At 35.9% G+C, this 24669-nt stretch overlaps 1 protein-coding gene across 1 annotated transcript in view; it reads right to left on the bottom strand.

Moving 5' to 3' along the window:
* The window catches only part of LOC121406826 (adenylate cyclase type 2-like), a 127480-nt gene that overhangs the window by 60979 nt on the left and 41832 nt on the right, over positions 1 to 24669 (bottom strand). Inside the window, exons 3-4 of the mRNA XM_041597696.1 lie at positions 17119 to 17472; positions 189 to 338 (exon numbers count right to left, since the gene is read on the bottom strand). Of these exons, the coding sequence (XP_041453630.1) occupies positions 189 to 338; positions 17119 to 17472 (504 nt within the window). The remainder of the gene's footprint in view (positions 1 to 188; positions 339 to 17118; positions 17473 to 24669) is intronic.

Below are 24669 nucleotides of genomic sequence, written 5' to 3'. Positions count from 1 at the left end.
TAGGTAGTAAACATGGTAATGATTATGTGCAGGACCTATGCAGGAAGTTAAAGAATTACTGAATCTAAGGTTTCACTTTTCATCAGGAATATTTTCATCTGAAGTGAAAAAGAATAATTATAAATGTGATTGAAATTTTAGTTATTTTAATCAATTATATCATCTTGAAATTGTGAAATTGTTCTAACCTGTTGTGCTTGTTCATGCTCAAGTTTTATTCTAGACTCTATACAGCTCCTTGTGTCTAGGAAAGTCCTGCGTTGAGCCACATCAAGGAGATGTTTGTGACACACACCAATGAAGTTCACACAAACAAACATTACTATATTACTAAGAATCTGTATCAGAAGAGAATGGAAGAAATGTGCAATGTTAATCATAATAAAAACAAACAAAATACTTGAAAACAGAAGAATAACTAAAAGCAACCAATTGGTGGGTGGTTGTTAATCCCTCTGAACTGGCTTTGAACTGTTGATCATGTTCTCCTGTTTTCAGGAGTAAGGTTATGAACAAAGCTTTATTCAAACTTAGTAGTAAGAGAACCAAGATAGATGTAATTCACACAGAAATAGAAATGATAACTACTTCTAATAGTCACATCCATTTAGTATAGGCATACATGTAGATAAGTAAATAATACTTGAATAGGGCATATAATATTTAAAGTAAAACACTTCTTCAAATATTAAGACATTATCATTAACAATGTGTTTCTTTATGAGGTACACAGCAGTAACAAGTTTTAAAGATACATTAAAGAGCAAATTAAAAGGAAATTGAGAAAGATATCCCATCACCAATGATAAAAGACTTATAGGTTGCTGTATTTTTATCCTATTAGGCGGTGCTGCACCAGCCTGAGTTTGTTCAATCTCAAGATTTTAGCCCGATAAGCCCTCTTCGAAGTTACAGAAAGTGCTTAGAATTTCCATTTCATAGGTAAAAATTTCAGCTCGCGCGCATTATTTGATTTTTTAAAAGATGTTATGTCTCCATGGCTAAGTGCAAGCAGTCTTTAACATTACTCTATCCGTCAGTTAATTTCTACTCGCGCATCACGTTCGTAGTAATTATTCATTTGAACATACATCTTTTTCAGGATAACTAAAACAATCATTGCCCAGAATGTTCAAAATTTTAGGATAAAATATATAAGATTTCCCAAAAAAAATTTAGCTCGCGCTTTGCGCTCGCATTTATAAATAAGGATTGTGATATATAGAATGCGCTTTAGAAAAAAAGTCATCCGAATCTAGTGGGCTGATATTCAAAGCATATTAAATTTTGTGAAATTATTGTGCACGAATATAAAAGAGGAATTCATCAACTTTCCATTGATACCCTATTTGTGCCATTTGCGCTACGCATGACCGAATTTAATTGATGTTAAAGACAAAAGGTGCAGAGACCACTTTTTCCAAGTTTTTGAAAACTTGATGAAAAGGCAGTTGCTGATGTAAATACTTTCATCGATGTCTGAGCAGGTAAAAATCTTTTGTTTGGACCCTTTTTCTTCCAAAGGAGTGATAATAAGTGAATGGACTTGTACACCATTAAGGAGGAGATCGTACCACAGTTGGACCAACTCTTTGAGAGACAGTTGTGAGGAGTGTACAAGCATCTTTGGTGGATTCAGGACGGCGCTTCTGCCCATCGTTCCAGCATCATTCTTGACAGACCCAGAGAACTCTTTGGACATTGCGTTGTTGCCCTCAACCATGGCATTGATGAGCCATCAAGAGAGCCTGACCACACGCCGTGATTATTTCTTTTAGGGACACTTAAGAATAAGGTTTTTGCAACTCTTTCCCAAGATTTTTATGACTCGCAGGGCCGAATTCAATATGAGGTGGATGCTTTGCACAATGATCTTGCTTTGCCATTGGTGAGACGAGCTGTCCAAGATATCCTTCCATGCTTCTGGCTTTGTTTTCAAGGGAGGGGAGGACATGTTGAAGGTGGGGGTCAATAGGACCAGGTCCATGATAAGACATTAACTTTTTACTCATCGTTTCAGAGAAATGCCTCAAGTAACACTTCATTCCAAAACTTACTTTGGAAAACATATTATTCTATCAAGTGCACGTTTTACCCAGCTTTACCAAAACTTGGAAAAAGTGGTCCCTGCACCAATTGTCTTCAAAAGCGATTGCTTTGGTCGTGCGTGGCACAAATGGGACACATAGGGTATCAATAGAAAGCTGATGAGTTTTCCATTTATATCCATGCAGAATAATTTCACAAAATTAGATATGTTCCGAATATCAGCCCTCTAGATTTTGATTACCTTTTTTCTGAAACGCACTGTATATTTATATCTATACATAAGAATAAAACTAAGAAGTGACTATTAGGAATAATCCTTCAAAGAAACCAAAAATCATTTTCGAGGGGCCCATCAGGGTAAATATGGCTGAAAAAATTCCAAGCCCCCCCCCCCTATTGGCGAAGGCTGGATCCGCCCCTGGATTCAAAAGATTGCAGTCATCCAGTTTTCATCACTGAAAACTGGCAGTGTAGAGACTACAGATTATTACTTTCAGCAAGTGAAATAAAATCCCGAATTCAATAAATACGAGGCTGCTTTCACTTTGTATTCCCTCCCTTAGACAACTCCACATTACTTTGCTTCACAAACGGATCTTGATACTCTCCAATGAAAGAGACAAGCCCTGTCACATAAATCTTAGTAACTGCAGAGATGCCAACCCTTCAGGATGGTTGTCAGTAACATTTACCACATTTGTCAGTAACAAAACAAAAACACTCAAACATAACTCCATTACAAGTGAAACACCTTTGGCCTGCATTGTGTGATTCAATATAGCAGCAGTGATGACTTTGAAAACTTAAAAAACAAAACAAAAACAACCCCCCCCAAAAAAAAAAAAACGAAATCATGATGAAATACTAAGTCCAATGACCCTAAATCACCTTTGATTTGAATCAGGTGACCTGAAACTTGTGCAAAATTATCAGTGATACTTGGTTCCTCTTATGTCCAAGTTTCAAGAAATAGAACCATATAGGCCTACTATTAAAGTTATGATATTTTAAAGACATAACATTGGTTATTAAGGTTGATACACCTGATAGGCCGGGCCAAACAACATGCATTTTTAATCTAGCCCTGGCAACTGACAATGTGATGAAAAAATGTACTAGTGACCTGGACAGCAGCGCGGCATTTTAGCATCCCTACAATGCATAATATACAAACATCGCATTCATACTTTGTGCTGAACGCCATGATAATCGTGTATACCCATTTCAATGAGTCAGATGCATAAAAAGAAGCAATTTCTGGCAAGCAATTGCTTCAAGCATAAGCAATAGCTAGCCAAGCCAAAGATCGTGCTTCAGCAATTATTTCATAGTCATAACCCTTTTGCTTGTGCTTGAACATTTTTTTCTGCCTTCAGAAAGCAATTGCTAGCAGTTTTAACAATAGCGACGTCACACTAAAGCAAACACGATTCACGGCAAAGCCAGGACTCGAACGCAAAGGTGTGGCAGTGCAAATTACTGCTTGCTTCCTGTAACATCTCTTCCTCAGACTTGGTGTCAAACTAACTTGTTCCTTTTTTGATAACTTTAAATATTTGGCATTTGATTTGCACTTGTTAGGAAGAAAACATGTACATGTACACAACGGTACACCTTGGGGTTCTCTCTCAGGTGCATAATTATGACCAAAAAAATCGTGAACTCACTCATCAAGCAAATGCTCAAGCTGCTCTGACGAAGCTTGAAAAAACCTAGGAAAGTGCTTTAAGGACAAGTCCAGACCAACGAAAAGCTGGTTTGAATAAAAAGATAAAAATTCAAAAGCGTAACACTGAAAATTTCCGCAAAATCGGATGAAAAATAAGAAACTTATGACATTTTATAGGCTTGTTAAAAGGTCAAGTCCACCTCAGAAAAATGTCGATTTGAATCAATAGAGAAAAATCAGACAAGCACAATGCTGAAAATTTCATCAAAATCGGATGTAAAATAAGAAAGTTGTGATTTTCAAAGTGTCGCTTATTTTTAACAAAATAGAGTCAGTTACATCCAAATGAGAGAGTTGATGATGTCACTCACTATTTCTTTTGTTTTTTGTTTGAAATATACAATATTTCAATTTTTACGAATTTGATGATTAGGACCTCCTTGCCTGAAGCACAAAATAAAAAAATAATGGAATTCCACGTGTTCAGGGAGGAATGAAACTTCATTTCACATGACAATGACGAGAAAATACAAATATTTCATATTTCATATAATCAAATACAAAAGAAATAGTCAGTGAGTGATGTTATCAGTTCCTCATTTGCATACCGACCGAGATGTGCATATAACTGTTTTGTGAAATGAAGCGAAACTTTAAAATGCCATAACTTTCTTATTTTACATCCAATTTTGATGAAATTTTCAGTGTTATGATTGTTGAATTTTTATCTTTTTATTCAAATAAAGTTTTTGTTGGGGTGGACTTGTCCTTTAATTTCACAAAATAGTTATATGCACATCCTGGTGGGTATGCAAATGAGGAGACCTATGATGTCATCCACTCACTTTTTCTTTTGTATTTTAGTACATGAAATAGGGAATATTCTATTTTTCTCCTCATTGTCAAATCTATATAAAAAAAAATTGTATAATTCAAACAATAAACAAGTGGAATGCCTCTGGCCGTCTCACCTGCATCACGCGGTTCAATGTAGCAGCAGTGCTGACTTTGAATACTACTCTATACTCGCACAAGATGTTCAGTGATACATGGTTACTCTTATGTCCACTTTTTATGAACTAGACCAATAAACTTACAGAGATATGATGGTTATTCAACAAAAAACCCCAACATGGCCAAAGTTCATTGACCTTACATGACCTTTGACCTTGATCATGTGACCTGAAACTCGAACAGGATGTTCAGTGATACTTGATTAACCTTATGTCCAAGTTTCATGAACTAGGTCCATATATTTTCTAAGTTATGATGACATTTCAAAAACTTAACCACAGGTTAAGATTTCGATGTTGATTCCTCCAACATGGTCTAAGTTCATTGACCCTAAATGACCTTTGACCTTGGTCATGTGACATGAAACTCTAATAGGATGTTCAGTAATACTTGATTAACCTTATAGCCAAGTTTCATGAACTAGGTCCATATACTTTCTAAGTTATGATGTCATTTCAAAAACTTAACCTCAGGTTAAGATTTGATGTTGACGCCGCCGCCGCCGCCGCCGCCGTCGGAAAAGCGGCGCCTATAGTCTCACTTTGCTTCGCAGGTGAGACAAAAACAAAAGATATAGTGAGTGAGGGACATCGACTGTCTCACTTAAGTTGTGCATATCACCATTTCGTGAAATATAAGCAAAACCGTAAAATGTCATAACTTTCTTATTTTACATCCGATTTCAAAGAAATTTTCAATGTTACGCCTGTTGGATTTTCATCTATTTATCCAAATCAACATTTTTCTTGGGTGGACTTGACCTTTAAACACACAAGCGAAATGTTCGCTTTATGCATACGCTTTTAGCAATGGCTTCATTATGAAGCAAATGGTTACGGGCAGTCCTAAGTTTTCAAGAGTGCTCGCTCAACCATGAAAGTGTAAAAATTCAGAAAGTGTGTGGCGATAAAAATGATGGGTGATAAATAACATCAATTAAGTCATATTTGAAACTGAATCTGCCCCCATTATTCACTTTACATGTATAACCCCTCAAAATACCATTTTCCTCCTTGATGCGTGCTCACTCATCCATAAATAAGCAAATCAATTTCATTTTTGCACAGAATTCTGCCCATAGATTGATCAACATTACTGCCAAATGGCATTGCTAAAGACAGTTTTGAAAAAAAGTTCCACCATTTTGAATAAGGGGTTACTTATTCTTAAACAAATGCACCCATAGTGTACACAATGTCTATAAAAGAGGAAATCAAAATTTAACATAAGTAAAATGAGGGTTTGTTTCATGGACGGTTTTTGTTTCTTTCTGCCAACAGTTTTTTCATAATTTCAGTTCCCAAAATGAAACAATACTTGCCTATGATATTTGAAAATCGTAATTTTTTTGTATTCATTGAATGTTTATGGAACCATAAAATGATGAATATTGTTGAAGATACTCTTCCCAAAAATAAATGTCATCATATTTGATCATTTTCATCAACAGAAATGTGTAAACTAGCACATCAATGATGTGGAGCTCATCCGGCATCTCGCAACGAAATTTATCACATTTTTAATTTCAGCCCAGTTGACACTGTAGTGAATGATATTGGTGACATAAATTGAGGATATAGAATTGAAATTAATGAAGAAATGACATAGAAGCATCTTTTGTGATCTATGAATAAATTTCATATAAATTAAGCATAAATAACTTTCTAGTCAAAATTTCTGAACTCTGTGTAGAACCATGGTGAACCTCATGTAGCTCTCAGATGGAACAAAAATAATCAAAATCAATTAACAGATAAATAAGTAATACTTGTGAGTTTTGAAAATATATGAATAAATTAGCATATTTAATGAATTTCAAAATTCTGTGTTGAAATTTTGAATCACCACCTCTAGCTATAATATAAAGCAAACAAAATTGAAGAACAAATGAAGAAAAAACATTTTTTGTGATTTATGAATAAATTTTGTATAAATTAGCATAAATAATTTTCCAGACAAATTTCAAAATTTTGTGTACAAGTTTGGTGAACCTCATGCAGCTCTACCAGATGGAAGAAAAAAAATCAAAATATGTCAACATATAATTTTTCATAAATTAGCATAAATAATTTTCTACTGAAAATTTCAAAATTCTGTGTAGAAGTTTGGTGAACCTTATGAAGTTCTACCAGATGGAAGAAAAAAAATAAAATCGATCAGCATATAAAGAAGAGGCATTTTTTGTGATTTATGAATAAATTTTCCATAAAGTAGCATAAATAATTTTCTACTGAAAATTTCAAAATTCTGTATACAAGTTTGGTGAACCATATGACGCTCTACCAGATGGAAGCAAAAAATTCAAAATCTGTCAACAATTAAAGAAGAAAACGCATTTTATGTGAATTTCTAAAAAATATGAATAAATTAATTTTGCGTAAATTAGCTTAAAAATTGTTCTAGTCAAAATTTCGAAATTCTGTGTAAAATTTTGGTGAACCTCATGAAGCTCTACCAGATGGAAGAAAAAAAATCAAAATCGGTCAACAAATAAAGAAGAAGCATTTTTATGTGAATTTTTAAAAAATATGCATAAATTAATTTTGCATATATTAGCATAAAATTTGTTCTGGTCAAAAATTCAAAATTTTGAGTAGAAGTTTGGTGAACCTCATAAAGCTCTACCAAATGGAAGCAAAAAATTCAAAATCGGTCAACAAATAAAGAAGAAGCATTTTTTGTGAATTTTGAAAAATGCGCATAAATTAGCATATTCAATGAATTGCAAAATTCTGTGTAGAAGTTTTGAATCCCCCACCTAGTGCTATCATACAATGCAAACAGAATTGAAATTGGACTTGAAATGGCAAAGTAGTAGCATTTTGAAATTGTGGACAGACAACGGACGCCACACAAAGGCATAAGCTCATTTGGCCCTTCGGGCCGGATGAGCTAAAAATCAAATTATAGCAAATGTAGACTTGTGTTATTCAACAAAAATTCATTTTAAAAAGTTGTATTGTCTTTTAGAGGGAGCTTTTTAAAGTCTTCTGATTAATTTTCATGATGAGAATATGTAATTTGTTCCAACAAAATGGAATCAAAGTCATGATATTTGACTTGTGACTTTAAAAAGTGACAATTTCCCTTTCCGGCGGTGCTCACTGAAGCATGACAGAAAATACGTCAGTAACATTTACCTAGCTCTTAAAATTATCTACACACTCATGTAAAAATATGTTCAGAATTCCCAGTGGTTTGGATATTACGGATGTTTATTTAAGGATGGACTTACTTTTTTGTTATGTATATAATTGTCTGTCCCGACCCTATCTTCAATATTGTAATATTATTTGGCCAAATACTAGAATAACAAAATTGGAACACCTTCATAAATTGCAAAAGGATAGTATCTGTGATGTTTGTACTATTCATAACATAATTCCTTCTAATATATCCCATATGTTTTCAATAAATAACTGCGTTCATTGTCACAATGCTTGCTCAAGTAATAAATTTCATTATCCCGATGTTAAAACACAAATTCTCCTCAATTTATTATATTAAGGCCCAGGCATTTGGAATAATTTCCCTAATGGAATTAAGTATTTAACAACAATTACGCCATTTAAAACTAAGTTATAAAGAATGTATATAAATGAATATGCAAAATAATTTGTTTTCTTTCTCCTTGCCGAAATATCATAGATTTACCGCTTGATAAATAATCAGCCTGATTGGATACAGATACACAGTTAATACACACAAATGTTAGAAATAATCAGGCTAATTTGCATATTAATGAACCATTAATATTTTTGTCAGGTGGTCTTTTTCCCCACCAAAAAAACTATGTTATGTTGCTATTTCGAGGCAAAAATAGGTCAGTTGGTGTTGATTGATTGATTGATTTTATTTGGCAAGTCACCATAACATATATACAGTAGCATTAAAACAACAGGCTTGCACAGGATGACCCACGAAAGCTTGTTATACAATCACTAAACATTAACTAGTAACAATTGTATTATTAACATTCATCTATTTACCAAACACCCCCATTTAATGATTAGTTTATCAATCCTATCCAGTATTATGAAGAAAAATATTCTCCGATTGTGTTCTCTACTGTCACAGTTATATTATTGTATATCTACGTGTTTTACTGGTAATTTACACATACAATATTTATACATAACGAAGTGTGGTGATGTTAACACTGCATTTTAAAGATTTAACAGATATAACCATAGTGTTTTAGTCATGTGCTAATCCAGAAGGCCTCATTTTCCCCATCATGTTGAGTTCATAGACATTCAATCAGAAAAACAAGTGGAATGCCTCTGGCGGTCTCACCTGCATCACGCCATTCAATATAGCAACAGTGCGGACTTTGAAAACTACTATAGAATAATTATTCACAAAAACACCATTCATACAATGATACAATACTACGTTCACTGACATGCGACCGAAAACTTGTCAGTGAAACTTGATTACCCCTATATCCACATTTTATACACTATATCTATAAACTTTGAAAGTTATAACAGCAATCTAATAATTACCTCTAAAATGGCCAAAGTTCAACGACCTTAAATGACCTATGACTTTGGTCATGTGACCTGAAACTCTGACGAAATGTTCAAAGATACTTGATTACTCTTATGTCCAAGTTTCATGAATCAGATCCACAAACTTTCAAAGTTATAATGGTAATTCAACAGATACCCCCACTCCCGATTGGTTGGTTGAGTTTAGTGTGGAGGTGGCGCTATCCATCAATATCCGATGATTTCCGCCAGGCTAACAAGCGAGAGGGATTCCACCCTCCCCTGTACAGCTCTCGTCATTCGATTTTGCTATCAATTGCACCGTGAGTGACATATAGATTCACCGAGGAAAGGCGTTGTGTAGTATTCAAATCTTATGAGTTTTTTGTTTAAACATCGTTTGTTAGATTTAACAGTTAGTACTCGTGCTTGTGTTTTCCTTTCACGGATGTGGGTGTTATTTTATTGGTTTTAATGATGTGTCTTTCGAAAGCATTTTATACGCGCTCCTTACTCCATACCTTTGGTTTATTAAAAAACCCGAGTAAAAATATAGAAACAGAAGAAAGAAAATGGTATCTATATGGAATTCCCAATAGAATCTCCAGATATAAATGTTTTATTGTCTTTTTTTTTAATTCTCTTTTTTTCCCTCCTCCCTATTTACATATATACATTATAATGCAACATACTACTACAAAATCAGCCTAAAAAATAAGCCTGAATATAAATACACACAACAAAATAGTAACCAGCCTCATATATAGGTATTCACATGTATTAGTACATGCACATATATGTATGTTTATATATTCTCTACAGTTGGTTATATTTTCCGCTGCCTTTTATAAAGGCTAAAATGGCCGGAAAATTTTCTTCTTTGGCGAATAACGTTGTTAGGTTCTGGTTCGTAACTTTCAATTTGTGATAAAGTCGATCCCTTTGTCTGGCATATAAAGGACATAATAACATGAAATGCTCTATGGTTTCATGAGTTTGACAATTATTACAAAGTCCTGTATCATGTTTTTTCATTATATAATTATAATAATTTAATCTGCATTTACCAAGACGGAATTGATGCACATTCGTTCATCTTTCCTGCAAAAACCTTGTATAATACATTGATATTTCACCTCTGGTTGTATATTAAAAAGGTGCCTGCCTTTCTCTGTGTTTTCCCATGAACTCTGCCATTCATTTTTATAAAAATCTGACCTTTCACTCAAGTATTCTTGTTTATTTTTGTTAATGTAACAATCAATGTTAGTTTTTGAAGCCGCTTGTTTTGCTGAAGCGTCTGCTTCCTCATTGCCTGCTAGGCCACAGTGTGCTGGTACCCATTCGAAATTCACTTCTATTCCAAATCTGTTTATTATCATTAATTTTTCATATATTTCAACTATCATACTACTTTCCTGGAAATTTTTTATGGCTTCTAAAGCAGAAATTGAGTCAGATAAAATTACTACTGCTATTGGAAGATATTCCTCTACCCATTCTAAGGCCATAATAATCGCTGACAATTCAGCTCTCATGTTTACTTTACATAATCTGAACTTTTTTCTTACTTGTAAATTTTTCATGGCTTCTAAAGCAGAAATTGAGTCAGATAAAATTACTACTGCTATTGGAAGATATTCCTCTACCCATTCTAAGGCCATAATAATCGCTGACAATTCAGCTCTCTTGTTTACTTTACATAATCTGAACTTTTTTCTTACTTGTAACTTCGGTATGTAAAAGGCTGAACCCGTTCTTCCATCTTGTAACCTAGAAGCATCTGTATAGATTCTGAGGACATGAGACCATTTCTTAGTAATTACTTCATTAGCATATATTTTAGACTCTATCGGCGATGTGAATTTCTTATTAATATGTTCTTTGATAATCGTAGAAACATTTGGTGTTTTGTAGTGCCAAAAAGGTCTTCTTGGAGCACAGTCTACCTGTTTTTCAATATCATCATTTATTTGATTTCTTATCCTTTTCACAAATGGACCTTCTCCTGTTTTTCCTGTGATTATTTCGTACTGCCAACATGGCAATAATATTCTTTTTGTGGGATGCGTTTCTTTTGCCGGCTTTAGGGAGTAATTATATTTATCTACAAACATACCTCTTCGCGCCTGTAGTGAAATTTCATTGCATTCCACTTGTAGAGCATTTAACGATGTTTGGTGTGCTGCTCCCATGATAATTTTTAAGGCTTGATATTGAAGAGTCTAATTTCTTTTTCAGATTACCACAAGCTCCGTCATAAGCCTCGCAACCGTAGTCCATTACTGATCTAATTAAACCTTTATACACCAAAAATAAGATGTCAGATTTTTGGCCCCAATCGGTGCCAGCTATACATTTTAAAAGATTGAGTCTTCTTTTACATTTTACTACTACTTCGTTTATGTGTTTTGACCAAGTCAGTTTAGAGTCAAACCATACTCCTAAGAACTTGTGTTCTTTATTTATTGGAATTTTTTCATAATTGATATTTAGGTCAAATTTGAAGTATTTTTTCTACCAAGAGTAACTGCTACAGATTTGGAGGAAGAAATATGCATCCCCCATGTTTTACACCATTCCTGTATTAAAACAATTGCTGTCTCCAGTTTCTTTATAATTAAAGAGGGGTTCCTGCGGGAAAACCATAAACATATATCGTCTGCAAAGACTGAAATCTCTACTACGTCTTGTATTTTATGCAGATCATTAATCACAAAGTTGAATAATAAAGGACTTATTACACTCCCTTGCCTTATTCCCATCTCAAGGTTTTGCTGTACAGATAGGTGGTCATGGATCCTCACTTGATACATTCTTTTAGATAAAAAAGCATTTATCCAACGTAAAATTCTACCATCAAATCCCAATTCATATATTTTGCTTACTATACCCTGTCTCCATACTAAATCATAGGCCTTCTGTAGGTCTAAAAAAATAACGACTGTATATTCTCTATTAATCATTGCCTTGTTAATATCTGTTTCCAACCTTATGATTTGATATGTAGTACTTCTTTCTTTCCTGAATCCAGATTGGATAGGGGTGATGATGTTATATTTCTCTATATACCAATTCATTCTGTTTTTTATTAATCTTTCAATCAATTTACATAATAATGGTGTAAGGGAAATTGGACGATAAGATGATGGATTGGAAGCATCCTTTCCTTTTTTTAGGATAGGAATTTGTATAGCTTCTGACCATTGATATGGCAATAAGCTCTTATCCCATATTTCATTAAATAAATCTAACATAATGTCAATTATCTTACCTGGAAGGTTCCACATCATTTTTGCTTGGACATCATCCTTACCTGGCACAGTGTCCTTGATTTCATTAATAGCACCTTGTAATTCACTCATGTTAAAATTGTCATTTAGTACATTTTCTCGATCAGTACTTACCTTTTCAATATTGTTCACGATTATATTTTCAATCTTTTTTTTCCTGTTTACTTCTGACTTGTCTAGGTTTGAGTCGATACGGTTAAAACATTGAAGAAAAATGAGTGCTTTTTCTTCTGCCGATTTAGCAATAGTTTTTCCTTTATTTAGGATCAAATCCGGTATCTTAGATTTACAACCTTCTTTTATACCTTTTATCCTTTTCCAAACAGAACCTATACTTACCATTCTTTTAAGTTTGGCACATTAGTTTTATTTCAAACATATCCTTTTTTCTTTGTTTATCAAAAGAGGCAAGCATTAAGTTTACAAGTAAATCGTATTTACCTTGTATATCTAACTCTGGGTATTTGTCCTTTATATCCTCAAATCTGGATTCCATTTCCATCTTATACCACTTCCAATATTCTCTTTTCTTTTCTGAAAACTGCCTGTGCCTCCCTTTTTTTAATCAAGTATTTCTCAAAATCCTCATAAAGAAATGTTTTATACATGAATCTGTTTTTAGCTTCATTTCTTTCTTTTGATGCTCTAAGACATTCTCTGTTCCACCAAGGTACCGGTGATTTATCGAAATGTTTTTTATAGTCTTTTTTCTTTGTTTATCAAAAGAGGCAAGCATTAAGTCTACAAGTAAATCGTATTTACCTTGGCTAACTCTGGGTATTTGTCCTTTATATCCTCAAATCTGGATTCCATTTCCATCTTATACCACTTCCAATTTATTTTTGCCTGTTTTCTACTCTGGGGAAACACTGTATGTATACTTTATTTCAAACATGTCCTTAATACCTTTATCAATACTACAATTGATGACGAAATGGTCCCTTCCAAAGTTATGTCCAAAGACCATCCAGTGAGTATAACCACTCGTTTCCTTGGATATAAAAGTAAGATCCAAGGAGGATTTTCCCCCACTTCTTGGGTCCAACCTGGTTGGAGAACCATCATTAAGAACAAGATCATATTTATTCATGAAATCTTCGACAGTCTTACCATTAACGTCCAAAGTGGTGCTCCCCCACAGCGGATTATGGGAGTTAAAATCACCACACACTATAACCTGTTCTTTACAATTTTTCATTATTTCATCAAGCAGAGTGTGACTGATTTTTTTACAAGGGTTGTAAAAATTTACGAGAGAAAAAGTATTGTTTCGTAAATAGATATCAACAATAACATATTCACTTATCTCTGGGGTATTTATTACCCGGAATGCTATAGATTCGTGCAGATATATAGCAAGACCTCCACGTTTGTCGTGTCTATTCTTCTTTACTAAATGATAATGAGGAAAATATAACATATTATATTCATCGTACCATGTTTCCTGAATACATACTATCCCACCTTTCTCTTGGATAGATACATTCTGTATTATACTTTCATAAAAATTAAAGCCATGAGCATTCATGGATTGGGCGTTCCATTGGAATATATTAACCATAAATAATCAAATGACGATCACTGCTGTGGATGAAAGAAGTCGAAGAAATGGGGGAAAGGATTTGGAAAGAAGAATGAGAAAGCTGAAGAATTGGGAAAAGTAATAAGAGAAAAAGAGTGAAAAGCTGAGAGAGATAGAGAAGTGAGGGAGTGAAGGAATTCCATCTGTCATAGCCATCATTCATTAGAAGTTGCTAATCTTTCGTGGATCATTTGAGGAAGGATATTTGTAATTCCCAGGCAAGATTTGGCAGATTCTACAACAAGGCGTATTCTGTTAGAATGGGTGTGTTCGTGCTCCAAATTATTGATTATAACAAGTGGAATGCCTCTGGCCATCTCACCTGCATCACGCGGTTCAATATAGCAGCAGTGCTCACTTTGAATACTACTCTAACTCGCACAAGATGTTCAGTGATACATGGTTACTCTTATTTCCCTTTTTTATGAACTAGACCAATAAACTTACAGAGATATGATGGTTACTCAACAAAAAACCCCAACATGGCCAAAGTTCATTGACCTTGCATGACCTTTGACCTTGATCATGTGACCTGAAACTCGAACAGGATGTTCAGTGATACTTGATTACTCTTATGTACAAGTTTCATGAATCAGATCCATAAACTTTCAAAGTTATGATGGTAATTCAACAGATACACCCAATTCGGCCAAAGTTCATTGACCTTTGACCTAGGTCATGTGACCTGAAACGCGCACAGGATGTTCAGTGATACTTGATTACTCTAATGTCCAAGTTTAATGAACTAGACCAATAAACTTTCAAAGTTATGATGGTAATTCAACAGATACCCCAAGTTTCATGAACTAGGTCCATATATTTTTTTTAGTTATGATGACATTTCAAAAACTTAACCTTAGGTTAAGATTTTGATTCCCCCAACATGGTCTAAGTTCATTGACCCTAAATGACCTTTGACCTTGGTCATGTGACCTGAAAGTCAGGCAGAATGTTCAGTAATACTTGATTAATCTTAGGCCAAGTTTCATGAACTAGGTCCATATATTTTTAAGTTATGCTGTCATTTCAAAAACTTAACCTTACGTTAAGATTTGGTGTTGACGCCGCCGTCGTCGGAAAAGCGGCGCCTATAGTCTCACTCTGCTAAGCAGGTGAGACAAAAAGGGAAAATCATGAAATTCACTACAGTTCTGGCACGCACAATAATACCTTACACAAGTAAACTAAGATAAAAAATTAATACACATTTCTGGGTAGGTACAACCCACCTCTCTAAAGTGGCAATGCTACTATTAAAATTTTGATTTTGGGGTGCTGCCGGGTTTGTCCTCCTCTTGGCCACATGCACTCAGTTATGAGATGTTCTCTATGTTCAAAATCTGTACTTAGGAACTGTCTCAAATAGCAATCCATTTGACCATACCATTCTTGAGCAGTGAGCTAAAAACTAACATGCGGCTTTATTTACCACACTCTCCCCTACTTGATAACACTTGTGTCTAAGTTTCATGAACTAGATCAAAGTTATGACATTCAAAAAAACTTAACCTTAAAATTTTGATGTTGATTCCCCTGACATGATCTAAGTTCATTGACCTTTGAACTTAGTTATGTGACTTGAAACTCAGGCAGTATGTTAAGTCATACTTGATTACCCTCATGTTTCATGAACCCTCCAAGTTTCAAGAACTAGGTCCATATACTTTCTTACTTATGATGACATTTCAAAAACTTAAGCCTTAGGAATAGATTTTAATATTGACGACAGCGTCGTTGGAGTCGGAAAAGCGGCGCCTGTAGTCTTGCACTGCTATGCAGGCCAAATATAAACAAATCACTCACCTTTTAGATTCACATTACCTTGAGTGAGATAATAATCTGCTCAACGTGGATTAAACTAATTTTTTCGCCTCCCTCCTATTGTGGAAAGCTGGATCCGCCCCTTGCAGTAACGGAACCGAACACAAGGGCAAGTCTGATCATAAACTAGAAAGGGCCACTTTTTTATAAACCAGAGTTACGATACTGCAACAAATACCAATAAATATTAAGTGTTGAAATTGAATTTCCTTTTCTTTTATTACAGGAAATTAATTATACATTAACAATCATAAATAAAACATGAATAAATATTGATCTTACGTCTCTTGAGATTGCGATAATAATCCAAAGTAAAATCCAGTATTTAATCCAAGTTACACATGTAGCTGGCGAAAATAAGTTCACAATGATGGCAATGATGAAACTGATGTTGAAGCACGATGAATAACAAGAGTCACTGTAACGAGTTGAAATGTCTGTGAAGACGATGTTGATGATGATTAACAGTCAATTTCAGCAATCCATGGGTTGAAAAGCGTTCATTAAACAGGTTGATGATCTCGATGAGAACTGAGAATTTCTCTCTCAAAATAACTGCAAACAGTTCATTGATGGTAGGCAAATAATTCCACAGAAGATAAACATTCCAGGTGAAAATAAACTCTGCTCTGACATAAAGTCTGGCGTGAAACTCTTAGCTCTGATCTGATATGATGAAGTGATCTGGTATGATATGATGATCCTTGGAGAAACTGCCACCTTATTTATACACATTTCAACTATTCTAGAAACTTCTAGTATTCACTTTAAAAAAAAACATTCTTCTTTCTGGAGCAATCCAATTCTAAAACATTCTTAAATGACCTCATTGAAATCAACATGTCAATAACATAGCTAATCCTATTGTCCTTTTTCCACTGTGGACACACTCATTGTTAACATTCTCTATTATTTGTAAATTCTATTAAAAAAATAAAACTCCTTGGCCTTTAAATAGGCGAGAGGTCTGCAGAACAAAAGCTTTTTACAAACACGTTCCGTAATGTTCTTTATCATTCTAGGCTATGGATATCCTTAAAGAGGAAATAACTAAATAAATGAATGTAATTGCTTTTACAATTCTTATATGTAACACCAGTTCCCAACGCAAAAAAATCCTTTCTAGAGACCTGTCATAGAATTCCAGTATGATTGGTGACATAAAAATATTATCTGACTAGATCTTTGCCCACCTACCTTCAATAACTTATCAATGGGTTCATCATGGCTGCCGAGAATGGCAGAGAGAATAACATGAGGGAGACAAGTGAGGGTGCCGATGACCACGGCAACGACGTGAGAGAACGGTAACATGGTGTGTGCAGCAAGGGTGATAAAGAGGACCAACCCCACCCCATCGGTGGATACATGACCAGGGCGCATGATTTGTATGGTGTAGGATGAGGTGAGTAGGATAAGCCAGAGGAAGATGGCTAGAGGGGAAGAGAAGCGAGGTACGATGAATTCCAGACAGGATAGTGCTAGAAGGCACGTCAGCAGGAAGGTTGACCCAATCAGGATTGCTGTGCGCCCTAATACCTGATCAAAGTTCTGTGTAATATAAAAAAATAGGATGAAAAAAGGAAACTCAGAAATTGATCTAAAAGAGAACACAAAATTTCATGAATAAAATACCAGGATGGCTTTGGTAATATTAACACTATTTAAACTGCCAACAAACACAAACTCATTTGTGAAACAAATTTAAATGAATTTTAACTTTACAGTAAATAGTATTTGAAAAATAAACCTTAAAGGGAAGTACACCTACACAAAGAGTTTATTGCAAAAATATAACAAAAAAATAGAGGCAAAACCGTCAAAGAATGAAAAAGTTCCGAAACAGACAGCCTACTCGCATACATGAATAGCCAGCAACCATCCACCCAGTTCACTCTGGAGACTGAGCAAGGAGGGAAATAAGCATTCCTTGACACGCTAGTCCAAAGACAATAGGGCGGGAAACTCTCCACCTCTGTCTACCGCAAGCCCAATCATACAGACCAATACATACCATATGATTCTCATCACAACAAATCAGTCAAGAAGGGTCTTGGTAAATGCCTGTTCGACAGAGCAGCGCGTATTATAACTCACCCACCTGAACTCCCGAAAGAAAGAGCACACATACGTGGCGCCTTGTACAGCAACAGCTACCCACGCCGTTTTATCAAGAACACTTTCAAGAAGAAACAACCGCCAAGAGATCAGAAGGTTTTCAAGACTTGCACAGTCTTGCCATACATAGATGGTCTTTCACCTCAACTTAAACGCCGATTAGAAGGTCACGGTTTTCCGCTTGGACACCACCTTACACAAACAGCTTGTACACCCCAAAGACCCTATCCCTGATCACAGACGTGATGGCGCAGTATACAACATTCCTTGCCAGGGATGTGACGGGCCTTACATCGGTGAAACAGCCCGATTGATAGTTAAACGCATTTCTGAACACAAGCGCGATGTTCGGTTACAGCAAACCGACACATCCACGGTGGCAGAACATGCTTGGGAGAAGCAACACCACCCAGATTGGGAGGGTGTACATTGCGTTGCCAAAGAGAGACATTGGTATACACGCAGGATTAAGGAGGCTATTAGTATACGTCTTTGTCCTTACAACTTCAACAGAGACAGCGAGAACGACATCCCCGATTTCTGGATGCGAACCAGACGACAGCACAATACCCCCTTACCTGGCAGTGCACGCCAACCCGATCGTTCCCGGCCCCGAGCGAGGGACCGCTCAGCTAGTCAACCCCCGCCAACCGGAAACTAGCGAGCCAGCCAATTTTTGTCTTATGTGCGTATTGCCGACTCGCGGTGTATTTGCATATACCCCCGGCTTATTTGCATATACGGATTACCGGCCGCACTGCACATCGACGCACCGATTGGTGAAACGCCCGACCGATCACACAACGGATCAGTGCCCAACTATTGTTCCCGCATTCGTGCGTACGGTCCTGGGGATTTGTATAAATAGACTACGTTATCAGATAATTTTCGTCACTTGATAAAGAGTTGCAGCGGCACTCGAAAGCTTGTGAACTTTTAAGCTTGTGAACACTTTTTGCGAGCGTGATCACGAATTTCCTAGAAAGCTAGTGAACACTTTTTGCGAGAGTGATCACGAATTTCCTTGTTGACCATAGTAGATTGCGAGACAAATAAATACCCTCTAGCGATTATTTCAACCCACAATAATGAACCTATTTAGTATTAATGAAAAAGTTATTACAATTTCATTCAATTTCTTGATTTGTGACGTTATATTTGAGCAGGTTTCCAACATATCGTATGGCAAAAAAATCAATAAAATGTCATTTCTCAGACTAGAGATGCTCGGCAGGTCACGCAGCCGAGCACATGTATCCCCTGAACCCAGCGCATCATCCGTTATTGCCATATATAGAGCTCAAACAGAAATTCGACCAAAAATACAATTATCATGGCGACAATGACCCTAGAATGCAGGTCCCCCAAGTCCATCTACCATCCAAGTGTGGTTGAAAAGTGACTTATGGTTGCGGAGAAAGAGAGTTTTGCATGTTAACTTCAATGTCGACCTGAAAATGACCTTTGACCTTACCATGTGACCTCTGACTGCAGCATAACATGAAGGTGCCCCAAGAACATCTACCATCCAGGTTTGGTTGAAAAGTGACTTACGGTTGCAGAGTTAGGTGTCATAAGAGAGTCTTGCATGTAAACTTTAACGTTGACCTGAAAATGACCTTTGACCTTACCAAGTGACCTCCGACTGCAGCATAATAAATGTTACAAAATCAAGTTTCATAGAAAAGATGCTATACTCGATTTAGTTACAGCCAAAATATTTCAAAGTCATTGAGAGGGTAAGTATCAGACTAAATAATGCAAGCGTGAATTGCGAGCTTGAAAAGGGATCATTTTTATCAGGGCGGATCGAGCTTTCGTCAATACAGAGAGGACGCAAAATGTTCCCCCCCCCCCAATCTGCCGCGCAAAGCTTATTTTTGTTGGTTTCTTTCAAGGGGGAGTCCAAACAGTGACAATTGTTGGAAGTTTCTTTTTGGGGCTCTGGAAATTAAACTATATTTCAAAGTAAGTTTGTGATAAAAAAAATAATATGCGTATACATAATTTTCTTTTATTGGCGTGATCGTTGGCGTAACCCGTTTGGCACGCAGCGTTTAAAGTTTAGATTTCTGAAAACTTTAGACTTGCAGAAAAGCGCTGTAATAATATGCACTTATTAGGACTAAATTCAAACTGAAATGTAAAAAAAATTATATAAAACATCATGAACCCGGCACCTTAAACAAAAAAGAATAGATCGTGTTGACCGTCTAAAACTTAACCCTTAAAGGACTGGAGGGCATGATCCCCCCCCTCGACGCTTCGCACGATGTTTCCAAAACGCAAAAAGATAGCGCCGCAAAATTTTATGACCATGTTTTTTTTAAGTCTCGCGCAACTTTTGAGACCAAAGTTTTTTACATACGGATACTATAGCATTGCGACGTCACATGACTTTACTTGACAATGTCATGCCGAAAATTGCTAATTGTTATACTTTGTGTACTGAGTCTATGGGAGATGAACTTCATAAAAGGGTGATAATTTTTCGTTCTAATTTGTCTAATTAATTGATTTAGTTGTTAAATGGTCTGCAATAGTTTCCATTAAAAAACGAAGAAAAACAAAGAAGTACGTGAGAAATTAAAAAACAAAGAAATAGATAAGAAAAATTGGCTTTTGCAACTTTTCTTTGTGGATAACGTTAAATTAGATTGCAAAGATGAGATCAGCAAAAAAACATAAAAAACTGAAGTAAAATTGGGCATTGAGAATGCAATTAATGTTTTTCCTGAATAAATTTGCATATTTTATTCAAAACAAATAAAAAATAATGATTTCAGATTATTTTCTAAATACTATCTTACAGTTTATGTGGTAAGGAATGTGCGTGCCAAATTTCGGGGCGAAGGGCGTCCGAGATCAGAAGGGGGCCATAAAATGGAGATTTTGATTAGTTTGTAATACAATTAATATTGAAATTTTCAAAACTCTCCAATCAAAATGCGAGCGTGCAGCGCTAGCTAATACGTTTTTACAATCTGACATGAATAGGGATATTTTGATAACTAAAATGGAATACAGGAAAATAATAAGTACCTGACAAATCAAATTTTGTGAGCGCGCAGCGGGAGCAGAAAATGTTAATATGCAGACAATAAAAAAGACATTTTTACAGAACACTTTTTAAAAATGAAAGTTCGATTTCAGAGTTGAAGCATGTTATGTATATTGACCTTAAAATTTGATATTTTAAGTTCCATATGTGTAAATCACCTAAAAGGCAATGCAAGCGCGAAGCATGAGCAAAAATTTTATATAATGACATGAAAGAATTTTTTTAAATTGTTTTCAAAGTCTTTCCCTCATTTATATATTCAATCGCTTTCCACCTCCTATGTTTTTTTTCTCCTCTCTTTTCCCTTCTTTTTTTTTTTTGATTTTTCTTTCCCCCTTTTTTGCTCCGACAATAGAGGGAGGAGGGAGGGGGCGGGCCCCTCGGCCCCCCCTGGATCCAACTCTGGAACAATCTACCAGAAAGTATTAAACAAGCAGATTCAAGAGAGAAATTCAAACCCATGTTAAAACTCTCTTTTTTTTGGTAAAATAGCCTTTACCGCCGCATGTGAAGCCCCTCTATTGTTTACATCCTACTGTGAACTGTGCAACTACTTTAATTTTTGGTGAAATTCCTTCTCTCTTTCTATTTTTTCCTTAGCGTTTAGATACATATTTTGTGCTTCACTTGTAAGTGGTATACAAATAATGTAAATTACTATTAATGGCGTGCGTTTCCCGATCTCCTTATCGAAATCAATATTAATGAGAGAGCACAATATTGTTCTCGCTCTAATGGAGGGGGGGTCAGTGTTCTATCAAGCAAAAGATGTAGGCCTATATGTGCATAAGTTCGTATCATTGGTGTAATGATAAAGAACCTGATGAATTCTGTTTTTGTATATCGACGTTATTATAAATATTAATAAATATATAAGTTAATACAAATGACAATCAATCTGATTTAGGCGTACACCGCTTTAACTGCATGGTAACATGCATCCCGAAATCGAAATATCCGATGAATTCAAAACGTACGTAGCAGGAATGGCATGCAGTTAGGATGTTACAGCACTCTAAAATTAAAATAATCATGTATTACAAATGTCAATTTTGCTAAAAATGCACACAAACTCATAACTTGATAGACTCTGGGGGATGATGTCGTTGATATAAAAATCGCATCGACCTCAATATGCAATCATTTTTTATACTGCATCGGACTTGACAACCCGCAAAATCTTTCCCAAAATTAGATGGCCATCCATTCTTTCTCTTTTTAGTCTAAATATAATCTATGTATTTCAGGATCATGATATGAAAACCCTTTTATAACAGACATAATAAAGAAAGATGTGTCTCAAGTTATACATGGTCCATTGCCGCAAATATACCACTCATCTTCATTTGTTAATATTTAATCGTCAACATTATCACTGATATTATTTGTATTATCATGTTCGTTAATAACACTTCAAAGTTATGATTATCACTATCATCATCACTCATCATCACCATCATCATTCATTCATTATCTATTTCCAATCATTCTCCAGTATCAATTTTAAATTTTATATAATTAAAAATATATGAAAGATAATGGTAATGATTATGGTGATGCTGGTAATCATGAACATTAGATCCGTTATGTGAGATAATTTATGCGATTTTACACGCTAATTGCTACTCGATGATGGTGAAAGAAATCATTTAAATAGCACAAAAGAAGTCGGGACGGTAGTTATACCTTGGTCACATTTGCTACGGCCACTGTAGATTCTAAAATTTCTACGGCGAGTAGCGATTCTACAGTCGCCTCAGAATTTCCACGGCCACTTACTTTAGCGGTCACATATGTTACGGTCGCCGCACGGCGTACTTTTTAATTTATGGAGAAAAAAATATGCGGCTGATGTATGTCCTTCAAATCATGGCGTACAGTTGACCAAGGGCGACCCTGCGCTGGCCGTAGGGTTTTGACAAATACTACGGCAGACGTGAGGTGGCCGCAAGGCGCCCTCGCAGCAGCCGCAGGGGGACTATACAGAGAGTGTACCATGAATTGCTTGTCACACTCATCATGATATTTTACATTAGACATTTCATTTCAGAAAGTTTTCAAAGTTTCGCACCATGCCCATGCACGTATTCTGGGCGGGAGGGAGAGGGTGGGTTTTCGGGGTCCAGGCCCCTGGGTAGGCAAAAAGGGGGTGCCAAAAAGAGGGAGGGAAGAAAGGGAAAGAAAAGGGAGATAAAAAAGGAGAGGGAAAGAAGAGAAAGAGAAAAGGGAGAAAAGAAAGAGAGAAGGAAACAACAAGAAGTAAAAAGGAGAGAAGAGAAAAAGGAGAAAGGGGAGGAGTAATAAAAGTGCGGGGACACCAAATTGATGTTCGACCTAGGAAGGGGGGGGATCGCCAAATTAATGTTTGACACTGATCTGAATATTATACGATCAGTAATTATCGACCTAGGAAGGGCGCCTGGTGGCTCCCGAGCAGATAAAACAAAAGAAGAAGGGGAAAGGAGGGAAGAAAAACACGAGGGCAGCCGCACGGCCACCGTATGCTCGACATACGGCCGCCGTAGACCGTTCTACACCATGCCTACAGCTAGTCTAATTTATACGGCGAGCGTAGAAAAGAAAAAATGTTAAAACTCCGCGTTAAAATTCTACGGCCTGTAAAAAGTAGGAATCCACCGTACGTCGACCCTGCGGCCACCGCAGATTTTCTGGGGCCGCCGCAGAAATCTCTCGAATTCAGGTATCCATGGCCGCTGTAGAGTAAATGTGACCATGGTGTAACTGCATACACGTACTTTAATACACTATATTATTACAAAAGATTCCCCATTGGACGGGCCAACTGTCTTTCGAAGTAGGTTTATCTATTGAAATTACGACAATAATCACGACAGCGGATATGGGGAATTAAAGTCTGTGAGCGTCTCTCTCATTGTTTTCTGTGGCGAACCCGCTGAACATGCTATTGTCAATGATTCTGTACTATACGGGTGAGTGATCTTGCTTTTTGATGATCATAGGCCTGGGCAAAGACTAAGAACAGTTCGATGAGTATCAATGCCAAGCAATCCTGAAAGGTCAATAATGTTCAATTCTCTTGATGGAGAAGACTATATCATGGCCCTATTTTCTTTTGCTTTTAGGCCAGTAAGTGTACTAACTAATATAAATAATAAATAATTACATTCCTTCTATTTTAGAGTAATGATCTAATGTTAATATTATTCTACATATCTCCCTGCAGCTTACGGCCCCATATCTTCACCCGTGAAGTACTGAATTTTGAAGTTTAAATTATTGAACATCATGGCATCCTAGTATTGTAATGATGTTTACCATCACTGCAATATAGATAAAAACATTAATTTAATTCTACTCACATTGATTTTACTTTAGAACAAACTCACACCCCCTTCCCGCTACAACCTTTCTCTCATTTTTATCATTTCCTTACCAAAATTATCAAAATTTCAATAACTACGATAATGACATAGATGGTTCTGTTGACATGATCGACTATAATGATCTTGCTGATGATAGTGATGATAAAATGATGATGATGGTGGTGGTGGTAGTGAATGTGGTAGCGGTAGCCTCGATGATTATAA

Source organism: Lytechinus variegatus, chromosome 2, assembly GCF_018143015.1.
Source record: "Lytechinus variegatus isolate NC3 chromosome 2, Lvar_3.0, whole genome shotgun sequence".
NCBI lineage: Eukaryota > Metazoa > Echinodermata > Echinoidea > Temnopleuroida > Toxopneustidae > Lytechinus > Lytechinus variegatus.
This window is presented reverse-complemented; position numbering and strand designations above follow the sequence as displayed.